The following is a 12,190-nucleotide window of genomic DNA, read 5'->3' as shown; positions in this document are numbered from 1 at the left end:
AATGTGGCTTAGTGGTAGAGTGCTTGTCTAGCATACATGAAGCCTGGGTTCCATTCCTCAGTACCGTATACACAGAAAAAGCTGGAAGTGGCACTGTGGCTCAAGTGATAGAGTGCTAGCCTTGAGAAAAAGAAGCCCAGGGAAGCTCATGAACTCAGTGTCCAGGCCTTGAGTTCAAACTGGCATGAAAAAGAAGAAAGGAGCAGGAGGAGGAAGAGGAATAGGAGCAGGAGTAGGAGCAGGAGCAGGAGGAGAATAAAAGCATCATGAACTTGAGGGAAGACTGAATGTAATAAGGCAGAATGAGAGCACACCAAGAATGTATTGTTTAGGGATCCCAGTCTGCACACTTAACATTTATTGAGCTCCTCCAATACTCCAAGTTAAGGTCCTAGAGGTCCACTATTATCTGAGCTCCTCTCTGGAGACCTTTTAGATCCCATGATTCCTTATTTCAAAAGGCAATTCCTTGAGTACTTCAAATAGCTTCACCTGTGATGGTAAATATTTTCAGTCTCTGTTGTCTAAATCTCTTCTGTTCAACACTCAGCTCATAGGCAACTCCCTAGAAATCTTTTCTTAACCAGCTCTCCACCACCAGTCCAGAAATGGTATCTGTGCCTGTGAGCTACCACAGTTCTTCGCTTGCCCTTAATAACCTTTCCCACCTTTGAATTCATATTAAGGTGATTTATGATATTTTATCTGCTTTAATAACCTTGAGATCCATAAGGGCAGGGTCCAGTATTTGATAAGTCAATATTTTATTTATCAGCCATTATTGAGCAGATTTCCTGGTCAAGTTCTTGAAAAATACTAAACTATCTTCCCTATTCCCAAGGTGGTTGTCAATAACCTGATGTCAATCTACAACTATCCTAGGAATGTGGCATCACATTTTGTATGACACTCCAAATTATCTGCTTTGTTTGTCATATTTTACACCAAAACTTGTATGGCTGAAATAACAGGTACCCTCCCAAGTGATCATCTTAGGAGATCGTAAAAGATTGTGGATTGTTTTCCTTGAGCTGCAAGTGTAATTCAGTAGTAGAAAACCCATCTAACATGCACAAAACCCTGGATTTGATCTCCATCAACATGTATGTGCATGCGTGCATGCACATACACAGACACACACACACACAAGATTTTAGGTTGCAATGATGGCTTTTATAGGCAATGATGGCTTATGCCTATAATCCTAACTACTCAGGAGGCTGAGATCTGAAAATAAAGATTCAGAGTAACCTGGCAGACAAATCCTTGAAACATTTATCTCCAGTTAACCAGCAATAAGCTGGAAGTGGAGACATGGCATACATGGTAGAGTACCAAGTGTGAGTGAAAAAGCTGAGCAAGAGTTCAAGGCCCTGAGTTCAAGCACTAGTACTAGCACACACAAAAAAAGTTATTTTAGGTTGCTTTTCTGCAGCCATGCTGAAAGGTATCCATGAATTTGATCTGGCATACAGTTAGGATGACCAGCAGTGTTTTCAGCTCTCTGCTTGGACCCTGACACATAGAAGACACATGGAATACCTGAGTTGGATGGGCCAAGACAGAATTTGAAAGCTCACACTTGTAATCCTAGCTACTCAGGAGGCTGAGATGGGAAGATAGCAGTTTGAAGCCAGCAGTCCCCAGGAGACTCATCTCCAATTAACCTCTCAAAAGGTAGAAGTGGAGCTATGGCTCAAAGTGGTAAAGCAGTAGCCTTGAGCAAAACAGCTCAGGGATAGTCCAGGCCCTGAGACAAGACCCACAACCAGAAAAAATAAACAAACAAACAAAAAACAAAAAACTTGATAAAGGTTGGTCTAGTTGACACAAGAAAGGCCACAGATTCAGAAAAGACTGAAGTGCAGAAAAGACAGAAGTGCTATGCTAACTACAGTGTGGAAGTGGTATGGTTGGGTAACTACCCAACACAAATCTTAGCTTTTATACATTTTTCTCTTTTCCAAATATTCTGAATATTTTAGTCTTCCTTCTCCCCGTCCTCTCCCTCCCTCCTGCCTCTTTCTCCCTCCCCTCCCCTCTTTCCTCCTCCTTCCTGATCCTGGGGTTTGAACTCTGGCCTTGGACTCTGTCCCAGAACATCTTTTGCTGAAGGCTAGAGCTCTACCACTTGAGCCACAGTTCCACTTTCAGCTTTTTCTGAGTCTCCTGCCCCAGCTGGCTTCGAGCCATGATCCTCCCATCTCTACCTCCTGAGTAGCATGAGCCACTGGCACCCACCTAGTTGTCATTTGTAAATGTCAAGATCTCTGTATAGGTCTCTACAGCACTCACAAGTTTTTTTATTTTTTTATATCCCTGTGCATACCTCCCAAGCACTTCTCTCTAGAGCTTTAAGATCACATTGAGTGCCTACGGGTACGGCACTCAATGTTACAGCTCACTCATTTTTCCAAATGCTTTTTCCTATGGTTCTGTGTCTCTCTTAGCTCTCTCTCTGGGTGGCTGTTTCCCTGGCCTGGGTGGAGATGTGAACTGTGATCCTGATCACACCTTCACAGCTGGGTGTCTGCCAAACCCTGTTCCCAGAGTTCTTGTGCCCTAAGTTTCCCCAAGTCAAGATAGAGTGTACACAAAACTAACCAACTGGGATACCCAGCAGCCCATGCAGAGTATCTCTGATCATCAGAGTGGGTCTGTGTCTTCAAATATGGAGGAACAATTTACTAAAATATGTTTCTGATTAGTTTAGGGTTGTAAAGGAAGGAGCTATTCCCTGGTAGGAGAGACGTCCCTTTCTGTCCAGTCATAGATTGGGAACAAAGATCAAAGAAAGCCATTCTGGTGCCTTGAGGCTGAATTGTAGTTCTGGTCCACTGCACAATCTGAATTAGTAGCTTCTTTGGGCTGCTATAACAAATTACCATAAACCAGGTGTCTTAAAACAACAGTAATTTATTCTTGCACAGCCCTGGAGGCTAAGACTGAACTCCCTCCCTCAAAACCCTAGGGAAGAATCTTTCCTTGCCTCTTTGAGATGTTGGTGGCTTCTTGGCTGTGACTGCATAATCCCAATAGCTTTCTCCTTTATGTGGCTGTCTCCTCTTGTCCCTGAATGTCTCTATGAGACATTCATTGTCCCATTCATACTATACATTGGATTTAACACTCTGAGATAACCCAAGATGATCTTATGAATAATTTTTTTCTTTGGAGGTAGTAGGGTTTGAACTCAGGGACTCTCACTTGCTAGGCAGGAACTCTACTGTTAAACCACACCCTCCAGCCCCCTCTTAATTGTATCCATAAAGACCTGCTTTCCAAGTAACACTCCATTTGCTGGTTTGGGGACATGGACATGTCTTTTGGGGCCACCATTTAATCCATCATGTATAGTGGAATTGAAATGGGTACACAGGATTTCATCAGTGTCTCCCCTCAACTTTATCATCTTCCTCCAGAGTAGCTCCACCTGAGCTCCCAATAGGTTCTATTCCCTGGCTCCATCTCCCACCCACACGAAGCACATACAAAATGGCTCCATACTCAAACATACGCACCACAACTGTACCTTAGGCACTGTGCTCTTTTTCTCAACTTCTGGGCTTATTGATTGGGATGACCATGGAATTATCTGTCCTGTTTCATACATGAGGTCTTGATGTGGACAGTCTCTCACTCATTTGAGACAATGTAACTAGCCCTTTCCCTATATGGTGTCACTAGAGGCCTGAGTCAGATCCAAATTGAGTCTTGATTCAAACTCTTACTTTTCTCCATTCAAGTCCTTCACATTGTTCTTCCCTGGTTTAAGCCTAGCATTTTCCCATTCTTTGCATTCTTAGAATGTCAGAGCTGGAGGGGAGCTCAGAACTCTGACAATCCCGATTCTTGGCTTTAGGCCCAGATTCCTAAGAGTCCAAAATGGTAGAAATGGGGTCTCTTACATTTAATTTTTTAATACAAAATGTATTTTCTAATTACAAAATAATGCATACTCATGCAGAAAACTTTGGAAAGGAGCAGATAAGCAGGAGAGAATTTTTATTAAAAAATTACACTATTGTCTGTCTGGTACAGATTAGACGTTGCATACATACATATTTGTTGAAATATCTTGTCTCATCTCTTAGAGATAAAAATCACAAATAGCTTCTCCCTGTCCCTCACTACTGGGGTTTGAGTTCAGGGTCTTACTGCTTGCCCTACCACTTAAGCCACCCTTGCTTCTTGGTACTTAATTTTGCTAGTTATTTAGGTGGCTTCTGATTTTCTGTTATAAGCATTGTTCTAGCCATCCTGATATTCCTCATAATCATTTAGGATGCATCCTGAACTGTTAGAATATAAGCACACTTTATGATTTCTGTAAGTCACACTACCAGCTGAGCGCTGGCAGTGGCTCATGCCTGTAGTTCTAGCCACCCAGGAGGCAGAGATCTGAAGATCATGGTTTGAAGCTGATCTGGGCAGAAAACTCTGTGAAATTCTTATCTTTACTAAACTACCAAACAAACAAACCAGTCAGACGTGGCTCAAGTATTACAGTGCTAGCCTTGAGAAAAATACAAAATGAAAAAAAAAAAATTCAGGGACAGCATCCAGTACAGCATCCAGTACCTTAGTTCAAGCCCCAGGACCAACACACACACACACACACACACACACACACACACACACACACACACAGAGGCACACACACACACACACACACACACACACACACACACACACAGAGGCACACTACCAGTTAACCTTTCAGAACTATTCCCCTTATAAGGAAAATCTAGTCATTAATTTATTTTCAGTGCTGTGTTTTAATTCAGGGCCTGGTTCTGAGGTCCTACTATGGGAGCCATGCTCCCAGCTCTGTCATTTTTATTTATTTTGACAAAGCAGCACAAACTAATCGACTCAAAAGGTTTTGCCTTTGGCCAGAATCATAGCAAATTTCCACATCAGTTATGGCCACCTGCTCTAGAGGAGCTGTCCGTCTCCCAGGTGTGAACAAAAACCCAGTCACAAAAGGTTTGAGGCCTTAAAGTTCCTCGTGGTGAAAGCTTTGGAACTGACTCCCACCCTTAGAGCCTCTCTTGGGCCCAGAACAGAATGCTTGCTCCAATCATCCTCCCAATCCCACTTCCACAGTAGGACGCGGAGGCTCAGCCTGTGTCTGCATCTCGAGTCTCCTCACTCTTCCAGTCCAAGTCCTTTCCCAGCCTAGTCCTTCAGAGCTGCGCCACCTCGGCCGCACCTGGCCCCCACCTCCCACCCTACTCGAGGCCCTTCGCGTTTGGAGGGTGGAGACCCAGTGGGCTGCCCGGCGCTGCTGCGCATGCTCCGTCCTGCGGGCTCGACTCCCCGCCCAGAGGCCCCGCCTCCGAGCGGTTGGGATTTGAATCTCCGGCGGGACGCAGCCGGAACCGTCAGCTTCTAGGTCAGTCATGGAGAGCCCGGGGCCCGTCGCGCGGTGCCCCGTGCAGGAGCAGCGTGCTCGTTGGGAGCGGAAGCGCGCCCGCACCGCTCGGGAGCTGCTGGAGACCGAGAGGCGCTACCAGGAACAACTGGGGCTGGTGGCCACGGTGCGGGCCCGGCGCACCCTCCCGGTGCAGGGCGGGACCCGAGGGAGTGGGTCCGTGCAAGGTCCGTGACCCAGGGGATGGAGGGCTCTGGACTGTCTAGGTGTTGTCGGGAGCTCAGATCCTGGCTGCCCCTCGGCGTGGGCCTCCTTTTTCTGTAGACTGAGACGCCTGCATCCTCCCTTCCACAGTACTTCTTGGGGATCCTGAAAGCCAAGGGGACCCTGCGACCCCCGGAGCGCCAGGCCCTGTTTGGTTCTTGGGAACTCATCTATGGCGCCAGCCAGTGAGTGAAAGGGCGAGGGAAGAGGAAGAGCCTTGTCTTTGGCCCGAGGCTGGGGGTGGGAGGCTGCCAATTTTCTCACCTGTGGCTTTGGCCCAATGCCTTCACCTGCTTGTTTCTCCTTCTGTAAAGTGGGGCCATTGCACTACCTCGGGGCAGGATAATGAGAATTAAATGGAGTGCCCCAGTAGTTGTTGGATTGCCCTTTTACTGCCTTGCCCACACAGAGAGCTGCTTCCCTACCTGGAGGAAGGGTACTGGGGACAGGGGCTAGAGGGCTTCTGTCCCCACCTGGAGCTCTACACCCAATTTGCTGCTAATGCAGAACGATCCCGGACCACCTTACAGGTAATCTGGAGATGACCTCAAATCCATCCTCTCTTCCTCCCTTGCCCCTTACACACAGCTCAAACACAGTTCCCTGCATTTGCAGAGCCCTCTGGTGCCCTGCTCTGGGTTAAGTTCCCTGTCCCAAGACCAGGTTTCCTCAGGAGCACATAGCACACTGAAGCTGGTGTAATGCCTGCTACACTGGTGAATGCAATATAGAGTGGGGTCTCTCCTTTTCTGTCAACTCTTTCCTTCTCCAGGAACAGCTAAAGAAAAACAGACGTTTCCGGAGGTTTGTGCGGCTTCAGGAAGGCCGCCCTGAGTTTGGGGGCCTTCAGCTCCAGGACCTGCTCCCCCTACCTCTGCAGAGGCTTCAGCAGTGAGTGAACTCCGCTAGACTCAAACCACCCTGACTATATTGTAAGGTTTTAGGCGAGAAAAGGACCACGCAGAGAGGAATAAAAGATTGACAGAAAGTTTATTGGGGTGTGCTCCTGGGTAGACTCCCTGGTCAGGAACAGAGAGGTCACACTGAATGTAGTTGTAGCAGAGCTTTTATAGGCGGGGTAAAAGCAGCACTTGTGGTGAGTGGGGACTTGTGGCATGTAGCTTGTTTTGCCAGTTTGAGCTGTCTTAGGCCAGTGCATTGGAAGAATGGTTGACTCAGATGGTGTTTTTGATGGGAGGGTGGGGTGTGGTCTTTCTTGGCAGCAGCCTGTTTCCCTCTCGCAGCCTGACATTTTTCCCCAGCTGCCTACTTCCACCAGCGACCTGACATATATGACTGCTGCTCTCAGCTTTATGGGAAAGCCATGGGTCTATCCCACGCTCCACTCTCATCTGGACCAAATTGCTTCTAAGAAGCTTTTGCAAGCTAAATGTGAACCTGCAAGAGTACCTAGCATCTGCAGCCTCAGGCTCACATCTGTAGAAATCTATTACAGAGAGAGGACCTGCCCCAAGGCCTGAATACCTGCCCCAGGATTTCTGGAAAAGTCCATTGAGATCAGAGGCCTGCCTGACCTAGAATTTCTGACCTTGAGATGACTTAAGGGCTCGTAGATTGTCCATAGCAATCTTGATTAACTTTAGTTTTCCTACTTGGCTTCCAACTATGGTCAGTTTGCCAAAAACTCTGCAAGGTAGGATTGGAAGTAGGCTGTGTGATATGAGTGCAAGTTCTGAGTCTCAGATGAAAGGGACGGGGGAGATGGGTAGAGTAACTGGAATCAGATCTTTCCTGGCTTTGCAAATGAGGGATGTATGGGGCCGATCTGTGTGCCGAGCAGGAGGAGAGGGGATTTTACCTGGCTCTGCTTCCTCTTGTACACTTCCCACTGTCCAATTCTAGGTATGAGAATCTCGCCAATGCTTTGGCTGAAAACACAGGTCCCAACAGCCCTGACCACCAACAGCTCACACGTAGGTTCTTGTTCCTCTGCATCTCATGCAAGAAGCTGCCTGGCCAGTATCTCCTGGTTCTGACCTCTAATACCTTGTATGTCCCTATTTTCAATTAATGTGTGTAATGTTCCCAATGCCTTGCCTTTTAAGTTAGCCCCTGACCCAGGTCAACTCCAGACTAGCCTTCTACCACTAGCCATTCAGAGTCAAAGTTGTATTGGAAATAAGGTGGAGAATGTTATTCCAGGGGCTGCCCGGCTAATAAGTCAGACTGCCCAGAGAGTCCATGCCATTGGTCAGAAACAGAAGAATGACCAGCACCTCCGGCGTGTCCAGGCTCTGCTCAGTGGACGCCAGGCAAAGGGGCTTACCTCAGGTAAACTGTATACTTCCCTTTCGTCTTTTGCCCTTGCTTACTTGTTTCTCATTAGTCAGCACATACCATTCCCTCAGCCTCCCTTTCCTTCTGTTCCCGTGGGTCCTTGCGCTACACTGACATAACAGCCCTCTCTTGTCTACCCCCTCACCTTACCCCAGGACGCTGGTTTCTACATCAGGGCTGGCTGTTGGTGGTACCTTCCACTGGGGAGCCTCGACCCCGAATGTTCTTCCTCTTCTCTGATGTGCTCCTTATGGCCAAGCCTCGACCCCCACTGCACCTGAAAAGTGGCACCTTTGCTTGTAGGGCCCTCTACCCCATGGCCCAATGTCAACTCCAAAGAGTCTTTGGACACTCAGGAGGCCCTTGTGGTGGACTGCTCAGTGTAAGTAATAGGTGGGAACCCTAGGCTAACATAGACCTCAGATGCTTATGGACCGTTTTATCACCTTCATAGTAATGAGAAAACAAAAGCAAGGGCTTTAACTTAGACCTTTCTGAGTCATGGACTAAGAGGTGGTTTCTCCTCAGCTGTCCTTCCCCCATGAGAAGCTACTGCTTATGTCCACAGACCAGGAAGAGCTGTCACGTTGGTACCACAGCCTAACTTTGGCTATCAGGTACGTTGTATCTTCCCTTAAGAGTGCTGTGATGAGGCACAGGAGCTGGAAATGCATAGGTACATCCGTCTGGGACCTCCCCCAGCCCTCCTGGGGGTACTGTCTTAAACTGGGTGTTCATGCTGAAGTGCTGAACTGTCTTCTCTCCACAGCAGCAAGAACTAGAGGACTCTCAGCCAGGACTCACACAAATTCTGGAACTCAGGATATTCAGGGATAGGTCAGAGCCAGAAGCCCAAAGGAATCTTCTGCACTAAACAAAGTATAAAACCCTTCAGAGTTGAACAAGCTACTCTAGGACATTTGACCAGCTCTTAAGAATTAGAAAAGCAACTCCAATGCAACTGAATCTTTGCTGAACCAGATCCTTCGATACTGATGCAGCGTTATGAGGCCAAGTGAATGCTGACTGTGGCTATTTATTCACTTTGCAGCTTTGTAAAAGTTGCTATTTTTGTATTATGTACAGTTTCTTTTTCTTGAGGCAGGGTCTCACTGTGTAGTTCAAGCTGGCTTCAAACTTAACAACCCTCTGGCTTCACTTTGAGTCCTAGGATACAGGCACATACCACTATACCTAGCTGTTATGTACAACTCCTATAATTTATTTTCCCACTGGATTTTAATAAAGTGGTGTTTTGTTTTGTTTTTGGAAAGAACTTTGTCTCATGAGGAAAGGAATTTGGGGTCCCAAAGGCATGCTGGTGGCCTCAGGCATATAGAAAAGAGCTGGGGCTCCCTCTGTTTTTCCAGCTCCCCTCTGGAAGACAGCCTCTTTTGTCCTAATAAGGAAAGCTTTTCGAGAAGGCTCAATTGTTTTTAAGTACCTAGTATGGTGTGTGTAAAACCATCTGGGAGGAAAAAAGCACACAGGAATATCCAGTCACAAGAACAGACTTTGTTTTACCAACCCTTCAGCTGCTGTCCCGCCTTCCCTGCTGGGGCCCTTTGTTAAAGCCTTGCCACATCTTCTCCTTAGCCCCTGTTCCACTTCCCAGGAAGTAGCTAGGTTCCATGTCTCTGGGCTCCAGTTTATGGGCTCCTCCTGGGTCTCACTGTCACCAGCTTCCTGCTCATCCTTTTTTCTCAGATCCTCAGGAAAGAGTGTGCTGGCTTCTGTGATGGGCAAGATCAACAAGTTCCAGTGTCAGAGACTGTCTCTCCCTCACCAGACTCCCCTTCTAAGCCTTTACCTGGCTCTGGAACCCCCACATCCTTGTCCTGTTTGCAGTCTTGCAGAAGTTGGTGGATGGTCTGTAGCTTTATGTTCAGAAGCTCTTGCTGGGCTCCAACCAGGGTAGTCACCCTGCAGAAATATCCACTCAGGGGCTGCCCAGGCTGTCCTTGCTCCGCCCACCTGCCACAAAAATCTCACCGCTCAAAAAGGGGGTCTAGCTGGGCCACCAGGTTGTTCAGGTGCTGCTCTGTCTGGACTAGTTGTTGTGTCAACTGAGCCAGTTGTTGCTCTGAGAGCAAGGAAGAAAAGAGCCGATGGGTGACGTTTACTTATCTTCTGCTGGCCCTTGACCCTTCCCCATCCACCCTCCAAGCATAGACTTCTCAACTCACCTGACTGCAGTGATTTCTTCTGGCCTTTTTCCTTTTGGAGAACTGTAGCCTCATCTTTGCCCTGTTTTGGAAGGAAGGAAGGGCAATCAATACTGCAACAAGGTTCAACACCTCAGTCTCCAAAGCTAAGAAGAGAATTTGCAGCAGAGAAAATACTGATTTTTTGTTTTAGTTTTTAAACCTCAAAGAATCATAATCCTTTTTAGTTTAGCTCCTTACCCAGGATATGAAGGAACACTAGGCTGGTCAGTTGAAACATTTTCAGGAATGAGCAACTATCTTGCTTGACAAAGTTGTAGTTGTCAGTTAATATACAAAGCCAAAATTTGTTCATGTATCTTCTTTCCATGATGCTAATTAGAACTGCCTAAATAATGTCTGCTTTTTCAAATTCCTCTTAGGAAATTTAAAGACAGTAATAAACACCCACAGCTGCTTTCCCTAGTCTTTTCTGGTGCAAACTCTCCACTCTTTTTTTTTTTTCCCCTTGCTTTGTGCCAGTACAGGGGCTTGAACTCACAGGCTCATGCTCTCACCTGGTATAATACCTCGTTTAGAGCACGAATTTGTGAATGAGTTGTCACATCACACAATGAATTTAGAGGTCAGCTGGAATGCCTATGTTGCTCTCAGATGGTATTGCTCATTTGTTTCTTCCTTACTATACTGGGTCAAGTTCATGGAGGGCATACACACACGTCAGTAGTGGGGCTTGAAGGAATAAAAATGTTTAATCCTTATTAGATTTCATCATTGAATTGAGACCCTTGCCTGTCAAGTCCATTGGGATCATTATTAGCTATCTTAGTTTTGTATCTTGAAATTGTCCAGCTTTTTTTCCTAAACGCAAATAAATGACAGGATGAGGGCTGAAGGCACGGCCCTGGGCCATACTGCTTTCCATTTCAAGAGTTTTAATCCATCAGAATGTATGGTTAACTCACATTTCTCCCAAGGAGACGGAAACTGCTTAGCGTCTTAAACTCTAGACCTACTGTAGCTGCAGCAATCAACCGTTTGTACCAAGGCTTGTCAGAAATCTCACACTCATGGGATTTTATGGAATTCAAATCCCAGTTCCACTAGTTACTGAGTAGTGACCTGAGCGAGTGACCACTCTTCTTTGGACTTTGGGAGGCCTACATGTGTCGGTCATTATTTACAGTGTACAGGTGCCCCTCACAGGCATCACCTCTCTGGATTCTCGAAACCCCCTAAGGTGGGCAATTTCGCCAAGGAACTAGTCTCGGTCCTAGGGGCCTCCGGGGAGCGGTGTCTGGCTCTTGTCCCACAGCGCCCCCGCGGGGGCCTCGGGCCCCGGGCTCCCCCACCCGCGGCCGTCCCGCACCTGCAAACACTTGTACAGCACAAAGGCCACGACGGCCGCGGTGTACAGCGCCCCCAGAGGCAGCGCCCCGGCGCGGGCCCGCTCGCGCTGGTCCTCGGGTGGCCGGCGCCGCCGGGGTTCGGTGGCCCCAGGGCCGACCTGGACGCGGGGCCCTGTGGAGGGAGCGCAGACACCGGTCAGCACAACTCGGGCTTCTCCCAGGCAGTCCAAGCCTCCCTCCAGTAGCCCTGGCTGGTACCTGGGTGTGCTCCGAGGTCGGGACTGGGGTGTTCTCCAAGGACCCCGAGAAGCGCAGCAACAAGCAGCAGCCCCAGGACACCCGGGAGGAAGACTGCGCCCGCCATAGTTGGCCCAAAGAGGGCACACACAGCGCCTAGCCGTTCTAGCACCGGGCTGCCAGTTCCAGTGCGCAGGCGCACAAGCGACTCTAGCGGGTCCCACTGCGGGCCTCCTAGAGAGGCCACGCCCTTTCGCGAGAGGCGGGCTGCGGTAGATTTGCATAAAGCCTTATCGGTCTGGCTTTTCTAAGTAAATTATTCACCTTTTTAGTTTTCTGCTAGGCAGGATGACTTAGATATTAGTAGTCTAAACTCCTATATATATAGACAAAGTAGATTGGTTTTTAGATTTCGTGACACTAGCTCACCCTAATCTAAAGATTCTTCTTGTCCTGGACCTATAAGTACTCCGAAGCCCACTTCTAAGAGGAACTTCGTG

At 47.8% G+C, this 12,190-nt stretch overlaps 2 protein-coding genes across 5 annotated transcripts; one reads left to right on the top strand and one right to left on the bottom strand.

The window, feature by feature from the left end:
• The first annotated feature begins 5,368 nt into the window (after positions 1-5,368).
• On the top strand, positions 5,369-9,201 carry Arhgef39 (Rho guanine nucleotide exchange factor 39). 4 transcript variants are annotated; one of them, XM_042697561.1, is made up of 9 exons: positions 5,369-5,543; positions 5,732-5,826; positions 6,051-6,171; positions 6,414-6,532; positions 7,505-7,575; positions 7,805-7,933; positions 8,243-8,321; positions 8,468-8,556; positions 8,712-9,201. In XM_042697561.1, the coding sequence occupies exons 1-8, from the start codon at positions 5,406-5,408 to the stop codon at positions 8,541-8,543; spliced, it is 828 nt and encodes a 275-aa protein (XP_042553495.1). In that variant the 5' UTR covers positions 5,369-5,405; the 3' UTR covers positions 8,544-8,556; positions 8,712-9,201. The 4 variants fall into 4 exon arrangements, with proteins under 4 accessions (XP_042553495.1, XP_042553489.1, XP_042553478.1 ...); XM_042697555.1 differs by having other exon boundaries at positions 8,709-9,201; XM_042697544.1 differs by having other exon boundaries at positions 8,095-8,321.
• Positions 9,202-9,434: 233 nt separating this feature from the next.
• On the bottom strand, positions 9,435-11,885 carry Ccdc107 (coiled-coil domain containing 107). The gene is made up of 6 exons (XM_042697567.1): positions 11,712-11,885; positions 11,474-11,625; positions 10,126-10,186; positions 9,932-10,022; positions 9,750-9,862; positions 9,435-9,672 (listed from the first exon to the last, which is right to left on the bottom strand). Exons 1-6 carry the CDS (start codon positions 11,815-11,817, stop codon positions 9,440-9,442), a joined length of 756 nt encoding a protein of 251 aa, XP_042553501.1. The 5' UTR covers positions 11,818-11,885; the 3' UTR covers positions 9,435-9,439.
• Positions 11,886-12,190: the final 305 nt, after the last annotated feature.

Source organism: Dipodomys spectabilis, unplaced genomic scaffold (genome assembly GCF_019054845.1).
Source record: "Dipodomys spectabilis isolate Male_0828 unplaced genomic scaffold, ASM1905484v1 ptg000006l, whole genome shotgun sequence".
Taxonomy (NCBI): domain Eukaryota; kingdom Metazoa; phylum Chordata; class Mammalia; order Rodentia; family Heteromyidae; genus Dipodomys; species Dipodomys spectabilis.
This window is presented reverse-complemented; position numbering and strand designations above follow the sequence as displayed.